This window comes from Chiroxiphia lanceolata, chromosome 4 (genome assembly GCF_009829145.1).
Source record: "Chiroxiphia lanceolata isolate bChiLan1 chromosome 4, bChiLan1.pri, whole genome shotgun sequence".
Taxonomy (NCBI): Eukaryota; Metazoa; Chordata; class Aves; order Passeriformes; family Pipridae; genus Chiroxiphia; species Chiroxiphia lanceolata.
Window position 1 is genome coordinate 13735723 of NC_045640.1, and position 8071 is coordinate 13743793.

Below are 8071 nucleotides of genomic sequence, written 5' to 3' on the forward strand. Positions count from 1 at the left end.
TCTTTCTTGTAGGCTCCCTTCAGCAGCACAGAGGTGAGTCTGACAATTGGTAGTTCCCAGGATCTTCCTTTCTACTCTTTTTAAAGATGGGTAAAATTTTTATTCTTTTCCAGTCACCTGGGACTTCACCTGACTGCCATGACTTTTCAAATATCATGGAAAGTGACTTGGCAACTATATCAGCGAATTCCCTCAAGACCCTGGGATGCATCTCATCAGGTCCCATAGACTTATGTACATTCAGGTTCCGCAGGTCGTAAACCTGATCTTTACTTACAGTGGGAATCACTTTGCTCTCCCAGTCCTCATCCTGCTGTCCATCCACTCGAGAACTGTGGAAAGAGAGGTTGCCATCGAACACTGAGGCAAAAAAGTGGTTGAGTTACTCAGCCTTTTCCTCATCTGTTGTTAAGAGTTTACCACCATTGTTTATGTAGAGGGGTACACCTTCTTTGACCTCCCTTTTCTGGTTAACATAACCAAAGAAGCCCTTGTTATTCTTTGCATCCCTTGTCAGGTTCAGTTCCAGCTTCAGCTTGGCTTTCCTAACTCCATCCCTACACAACCAAACTTCATCTCTATACTCTTCCCAGGTTTCCTGTCCTGTTTCCACTGCCTCCACATTTGCTCCTTTCCTTTAGTTTGGCCAGCAGGTCCCTACTCAACCGTGCTTGTCTCTTGCCTTCCTTGCCTGGTTTCTTGTTCCTGGGGATCACTAACTCTTGTGCTCTATGGAAGACTTTCTTAAATATCTACCAGCTCTGTTCTGCTTCCCTTGTCCCTCAGGGCAGTTTCCCAGGGGCTCCTATTGATTATCTCCTTGAAAAGCTGAAAGTTTCCCTTCCTAAAGTTCAGGAACCTAACTTTACTCCTTACCTGATCCATATCCATCAGGATCACAAACTCCACTAATGCATGATTAAGTTAAATGAGGAAAATTATACTAGACCTGGGAGTTTTCCTTTAAAACCATATTTCAGAGTTTCTGAGGATGTTAAACAGGCCTGACTGATACCGGCAACATGACACCCATCCTGGAAGAATTTCTCTCTATCTACGGCCTGTGTAGTCCCACAGCTGTACATTAGGTTCTCAAAAAACAGATGCATGTGTCAAAGCACATACAGGATCAGGGCCTATGACACTTTGATAAGCCTGTGGTTTTTCTTACACATATTTCTGTTGTTTGAGATGCTCACTAGGTTTTTTTCTTTCTGGAATGAAAAGTGCCAGTGGTGTTTGTTTTTATTACTCTCATTCCCTCCTTCCCTCCTCCAGGCAGGAAAGCACTAGCAGCTCTGTCTCATAAGTTGGCAGGAAATTTAAGACGGCAGTAAGCTGCTGCTTGGACCACCCCCAGGCTTTTTTTTTCCTGTTGATGCAGGAGACTATTTAATTGAGGGCTGATTTGTCAAACTTACTCGTTGACGCTCACCAGTACCTGCCTAAACACTGACGGTGATTCTTTCCCTTCCTTCCTCCTCTTTTGGACAGACACCCCACCATGAAGATGCTGCTGAGCCTGATTGCTCTGCTCTCTGCAGCCCTGCTAGCCAGTGCAGCCCCTCCGACTTGCTACTCGAGGGTGTTGTCTCTGAGCAAAGAAATCACAGAGTCCTTTAAGGAGTTGCAGACCTCCAAAGATGTGGTGAGTCCACCTAGAAATTGCTCCTGCACAGAAGCTGCAGGTTGCTGCTTTTGACACAGGTTTCTCTCAAAACAAAATTGCAATGGGTCTTTCTTCTTTCCTGCAGGACTCGTGTGTGGAGACACTGCCCAGGCTGTACTTGGACATACATGTAAGTTTGCACACTTCTTTCTTACTGTTGTGCAGTAAAAGCAGTTTATGAAAAGTGAGAATAACTCTTAAGACTGTACCCCAGAAGAGTGGTTTAAAAGGCATTTTTAAAACCTTAATTAACTAGAGAGAGGAGTGACAAAAAAAATCTTACTTTGAACCTTATTAAAAGGTTCCTTTGGACTTTCTAAGATTTTACTTGATTAAAAAATGAGGAAATCAATATTTTTAAGATATTACCATACGTACATCATTAATTTATTGTGGCAGAGCCTTTTCAGAAGTTAAATATGTGCAACAAAGTTTTGAATAATAGTTTAAAACAAGAAATGCAGAATAAAATTTCTTCACTTAATAAATCTACTTAAATTTGTATCCTGAGTGTTTTCTGGTAGTTTTAATAAAATAAGTAATAGAATAATAATGTTGTTTCAATTAAAAGAAGTGCAGGAATACCTTTGCTGGCTTTTTCTGTTTTAAATAGCCACATGTTGAATCCAGAAAGAAAGTGTGCCTGAGGATATAGAAATGTGACACTGAGAAAGACAGCAGCAGTCATCTTCCAGCAAAGACAAAATAACCTTCTGCACACACAGTTAATGTCATAGTGTTCTGCCCTGGGATATTTGATTTATTTTGCTTCTTTTCCCAGTGCTCCACTGAGTAACTAAAAAATAGAAAATATCAGAAAAAACAAATGTCTGACACATTTTTCCAGAAGCAACTACACCATCAAGTCCTATAATTTAGGACCTGTAGACCCCAGTTCCAGAGCTGCCAGTGTTTCGTATCATTTCAAAGGCCAAGCAATGTGAGTCCAGTGCCTCAGTTTCCCTTGCCTTAAACAAGAGCTGGGGTATTTATTTACCTGCTTCACAAGGACATTGTGTTTGTGCTTTATTTTGATAACACAAAGTTTGAGGTAAAAATTACTCTGAAAAAATCTTGACTGATAGTCATGGTATTGCCTATTGTACAGGAACAGAGCAATCAAGTCTGTGAGATCTTAATAATCTGGTCATCAGCTAAATCAGGTGCTCTCTTAAAAGTAATGCAGTGCACCTATTCTTTAGATAATTCCACCTACTACAGGAACAGATTTGATTGCGTTGGCACTGCTGTCTCCTAAAGCATGTGCGAAAGAAGCTGGCAGATCAAGACTGTATACATCCACTTTTCCAAGCACTTATTTGGACAAAACATCTTTGTTATGAAATATTGACAGTGAATTTTCCTAACTAAAGGTTACATAGATTACATGCACATAGAGGTAGGAATTCAAGGTTCCCACATAAGCAGTAAGAATTTTGGAAGTGGTGGACGACGAACATAAATCTGTGTTTGTGCAGGGTTACACAGACCTCTTTTGCATGCTTTGCAGAATTACTGTGTACTGGCAAAGCTCCGTGATTTTGTGGCCTACCCCAGATGTGATACAGTGCTTGAAGTGAACGAGCTGAAGGAAAAAGCCCGGAGCCTGTACACCATCTTGATCTCCTACTGCAGAAGGGTAGGTCAAGATGCATCAATATGGCCTCTGCTTTTAGCCCTATCTGTCTCCACACTGTTCCCTAACCAGCAAAACTGGATGAAGCCTGAGCTTCTCAGCATTGTGCTGTCTTCTGCCTTCCTCCTTATAAATGTTAGCCTTCTTTTTTTGTTTGTTTCTGCAGGACTTGGTGTTCCTCACTGATGATTGTAATGCTCTGGAAATTCCCATTGAACATTCCATCGCTGAGAGCTAAAAGGGAGTTGACTCAAAAGTTGTACCCAGGAAATTTTCAAGGAGATCAAGAGTCAAAATATATATATATATATGCAGTCTACAACGTTAACAACTAAGATCTTTTTCAAGCACACTAGCTATATTATCTCAGACCTGCCCATTTTTCTCCACCTTGGCAGGAAATGAATTGCATGCCTTGCATACCTACTGAGCTGCTAGGGAACATACCATTAGGGAGCAGTTTTTCATTTGGCAAGGTATGATATTTCAGCTTAGCCAAATGTATAAAGTATGTTTTGTTTAAACATCAGAAACTAGATTTATTTTTTTTTTTACTCTTTTACAAATAACTAGACTCGTATATAGAAGACACTTTATGATTAACATTCTATCCTGACTTAGATGCTCTTTTTTTATTAGATGGGCAAGGAAGGGATTATATTTGTTTTTCTTAGTGTGTTTGATAGAAGAAGTGTAACTCCATACTGGCAGATTTCTCTGCCTGTATAGTTCATATATGTATGTTGATAGTTTTTGATGTCAGACTTGTGAGAATGGAGGTGAAAGTAATCTGTCTCTGTGGAAAACTAAATAAAAACAACCTTCTAAACCAAGATGCTTGTGTCTTTCACAATCAAGTTGAAAAGTGTCATTCTTGAAAACTTACTTTTCACAGTCACTTGCAAGTTGTTTTTCACGGCACAAGCTTTGTTTCCATAGCAATGCAAACTTTGCTGTGTCTGCATGATTTGACAATGTGTAAATTTCTACTAGGAGAATTCTTCCATACTGCAAACAATTTCCTTAATGAAATTAGTGATTTGGGGGTTTTTCAATAGAGTTTCTGTGTTGTAAAGCTTGCATTGTGACCTGGCAAGCAAACTGCAGAGCAAGACATGTTTCCTTTTCTGCAGAAGCCCATGCGATGCTGTCCCTAGAACTGGAGTACAGGTAACCGTGGTATTTCTGCCCCTGCTGCTTTCCTGTCTCAAGGACACACACTTTCCAAAATGGAGTATTTGATGAGGATTTTCTCATGGATCTTCTAATGACTCCTCATTGTCTTTCTTTATTAAAGCAAATAAGTCTTCCCTAGACATTTGGAGGAACTCATGATCCTAGCTTCAGATTTCTCCTGTAATATTCCCATTCTTTTTCAACCACTTTTGAAATATATTTTCTCCTGTTTCAGGCTGATTAGCTCTGTGAAGAAAATGTAGCCTAGTTTATTTAGGACAAAATATCTTGCAAGAAGTCTTTGGAACTGGAAACAGAGTAGAAATCTTTATTTGCACTGCTTTCATTAGTAACTTTAGCTTTTTCATGACTGACAAGGACACACTGTCTGCAAAACACTCAGCATGGCTACTTACCAACAGCTCCATTCTGTGCTGATACATCCTACTTCTGCAGAAGCTGAGAAAAGCAAGTAGATGCTTTGGGGACTGTACATACTTGAATGGACTTTAAAAGCCTATCCTCCATTTGTAGATGCTGTACATTTTATTCCCAGAATCAGTTTTGTTTGATCACTGGTGTGCTTTTAAAACAAGTACATTCCCTATGGTTTATGCTGTGACTCTCTCCACGTCTCATATGTCATTTTTAATGGAAAGCAAAGCTATGCTCTTTCAGCTCATAGTAACCTGCTGTCATTCAGACTGTCTTAATGAGATTTGTGATTAGATGAACCCTTTTTATCACTACGTCTTTTTCCAGGTTGTCACAGTCCAGGGGGGGAAAAAAACACTGACAAAGAGATCTAATTCACTTTTAATTTACCAAGAAAACATCCGCTTCTCCCGTTAAGTAAGACATTAAGTTTATCAACTTTTTAATTTACCATTATGCCAGGTACCTAAGGAGCAGTGGAGCCATTCATGCAGCTGAGCATTTATTCCTGCAACACAGCAGTCCATGCTCATTAGGGCCCTGGCCAACAGGGAGACTGTAGGGGGATTAAGAAGGACATATTTGTTGTAATTTGCCAACTGGCATCTTGCCTAGTTATTGTAGAATATTACTAAAAGCACATCATTAAGAAACTGCACTCAGTTTTTACAGTCATTAGGGAAGGATTGCAGAAAAACAAAGCATCTGTTCTGTTTTCCTGCTTGTTGAAGGAGGTTTGTTGTAAGCAGCAGGCAATACTAGGACTAGGCTTTCTTTGCAGACTTCTCTCTCTCTGTAAGAAGCCTCACTAAAGACCTACCCTAGGACTGGTAAACTCTCCCTTATATTATCAAAGGGAATCCCAAGGCCCTGGAGACTGTCTCTGCAAAACTACCAAAAAATATTTATTTCCAATTTTGCTAAAAATTTATAGATCAATTTTACCAGAACCAACTCTTTTCCCTTCTTTTTTTCCAGTCTTAGTTAAATGGGTTTTATTGAAGTGGGCACTCTGTTCACTTAACTCCTCATACATTGGTTTTTGGTGAAATCAGGAAACCTTTGAACAGATAATTAGATCATTCAAGGTGGTGAGGTTCCACTGGATAGCATGTGACTCGCTACTAATTAATGTGGTATAAATCTTACGAATTTTTTTTTTTAAGCAAAGGAAAAACATTAATGCAGCATTGAGGAGGGATCTGATCTTTCAGGCTGTACACTTTACGCTTTGAGCAGAGCATTAGTCTGTGCAAACACCACATTTAGGAGTGCCCATTTGCCCATTGCACTTTTTCCAATACTTGTGGTATTTATGGGTTGTACTAATGGGATGCTGACAGAGATTTTCAAAAAATTTGCTACAAAGCTGAAGTCTTGTAAATAATGTCACCTTTCAAACATTTAACCACTGTCCTCAACCAACATTTTTTTTTTCCACATTAAAGTCTTCTCATTTTTGAAGTGTATGGCAGTGCAAGTGAAAATTACAATGGACAAACTTAATCAACTTCATTTGTGCAACATTTTGGATTCACACTTCTAATCTTCCTATGGCCAGGAACCCTGTGCCATCCAAGATTTTGCTCTTAGCCCACTAGAGTAAAGAAAACAATCTGCAAGGGAGCTACTGGTAGCTAAGTCATAATTCAGGGACAAGGTCCAGAGAAAGGTCATAATCTTATTATCAAAGGATTTTTCATAGTCTAAGTTTCCTCAGTATGGGGTAAATAATATAAAAATGAACATAAAACCTATTAAAATATCTATCATTTCAACTTCAACTATATAGATAGTTGAAAATCTTACTTCATATTTACAGGTCTGTAAAGAGTACGTGTTCAGAGATATAAGAGGATTTTGAAACCAAACAGATGTGAGGGGAAGAAAAACCTCTTCAAAGATGATTTGCAATAGATTGAAATATATGGACACTACTTCATTAATATTCAAATACAGAAAAAAAAGTCAAAGTCATAGAACAAGGAAGGAGCTCAAGGCTCTTGAAGCACCTCTTGAGCCCAAGACTAACCTGGCTACCTCAGGTCATTCTTCTTAGCAGTTGGCCTGAAAGACTTCTATGAAAAATTTGGTCTAGAAAGCCCACAACAGTTCAAATCAATCCATTCCAGACCTCCTTTTGTTACAAAGTTTTACCTGGTACCTAATTTGCCCTCTCAAAATTTAAATCCTTTGCTTCCTTATTTGTTCGTCACAAAAATGGAGATTGGATTGGGTTTTTTTTGTCTTTGCAGCAGATGTTGGTATGCTGAAAGACTTCTGTCTCTCCCTCTTCTATAAATCCAATTCTTTCAATCTTTCTTCATTGGTCAGAGGTCTAGAAAACATGTCCCTTCTTGTTGCTTTTTTCTAGCTCTATTCACTTGGCTCCCATCTCTTTTGAAGCACGGTTCTTGAAGTTAAGTATAGACATCCAGCTGAGACTTTATCACTGTCAAGTGGTGTAGAAAGAAAGATTTATCAATAACGTTGTGAAAACAGTAGGCTACAAAAGAAAAATTATCTCCAAGTATATGGAGACAGTGTTTTACTTTTTTATTTGAATGTTAAGATAAATATAGAAAGTTAGAGTACAAGCTGGTCTCACTACTCTATAATAAAGAAAATGTTTTGAGGAAAACAACAAATAAACAAACAAGAACAACAGATAATGAAATACAATGACTGCTCCTTTTGCTGTCCTGTCCTAACTACTGAACAGTTGCCTTCCCAATAAGAGTGGCTGCAGCTAAGTTGCTTTTTGGCAATGGTCTCTGGTCTGTGCTATCCCCTAGACCACATCCAAAGCTTGTTTGGAAAAGTGGCATCTGCCCCAGGTCAAAACTGTGTCCAGAACTGTTATAACAATTTCCGGGTATAACCAGGCATGTTTCAACACCCAGAATGTTCCTAACACTAAGCAAATAAATAAAAGACTGATTTTGGAACAAAGTGGTTCAGTCATTCTCCTGAGAGAAGGGCTGTGCTTTCCAGACTGTTAATGCATTTCATACCACTATTGAATTCAAACACAAAACCTGAAGCAGCCCAGGGAACAAACTCCAAATCTTCCCAGTTTCCTTACGATTTTCCCACTGAATAAGTATAAGATAAATGAGTTGGAAAGGTGTTATTCCTATTGAGAGAGAAAGGGC

The 8071-nt window shown here is 39.0% G+C and overlaps 1 protein-coding gene across 1 annotated transcript; it reads left to right on the top strand.

Moving 5' to 3' along the window:
- Positions 1–1368: 1368 nt before the first annotated feature.
- On the top strand, positions 1369–4138 carry CYTL1 (cytokine like 1). Its single transcript, XM_032686105.1, has 4 exons — positions 1369–1648; positions 1755–1799; positions 3180–3308; positions 3472–4138. The coding sequence occupies exons 1-4, from the start codon at positions 1505–1507 to the stop codon at positions 3541–3543; spliced, it is 390 nt and encodes a 129-aa protein (XP_032541996.1). The 5' UTR covers positions 1369–1504; the 3' UTR covers positions 3544–4138.
- The last annotated feature ends 3933 nt before the right edge of the window (positions 4139–8071 follow it).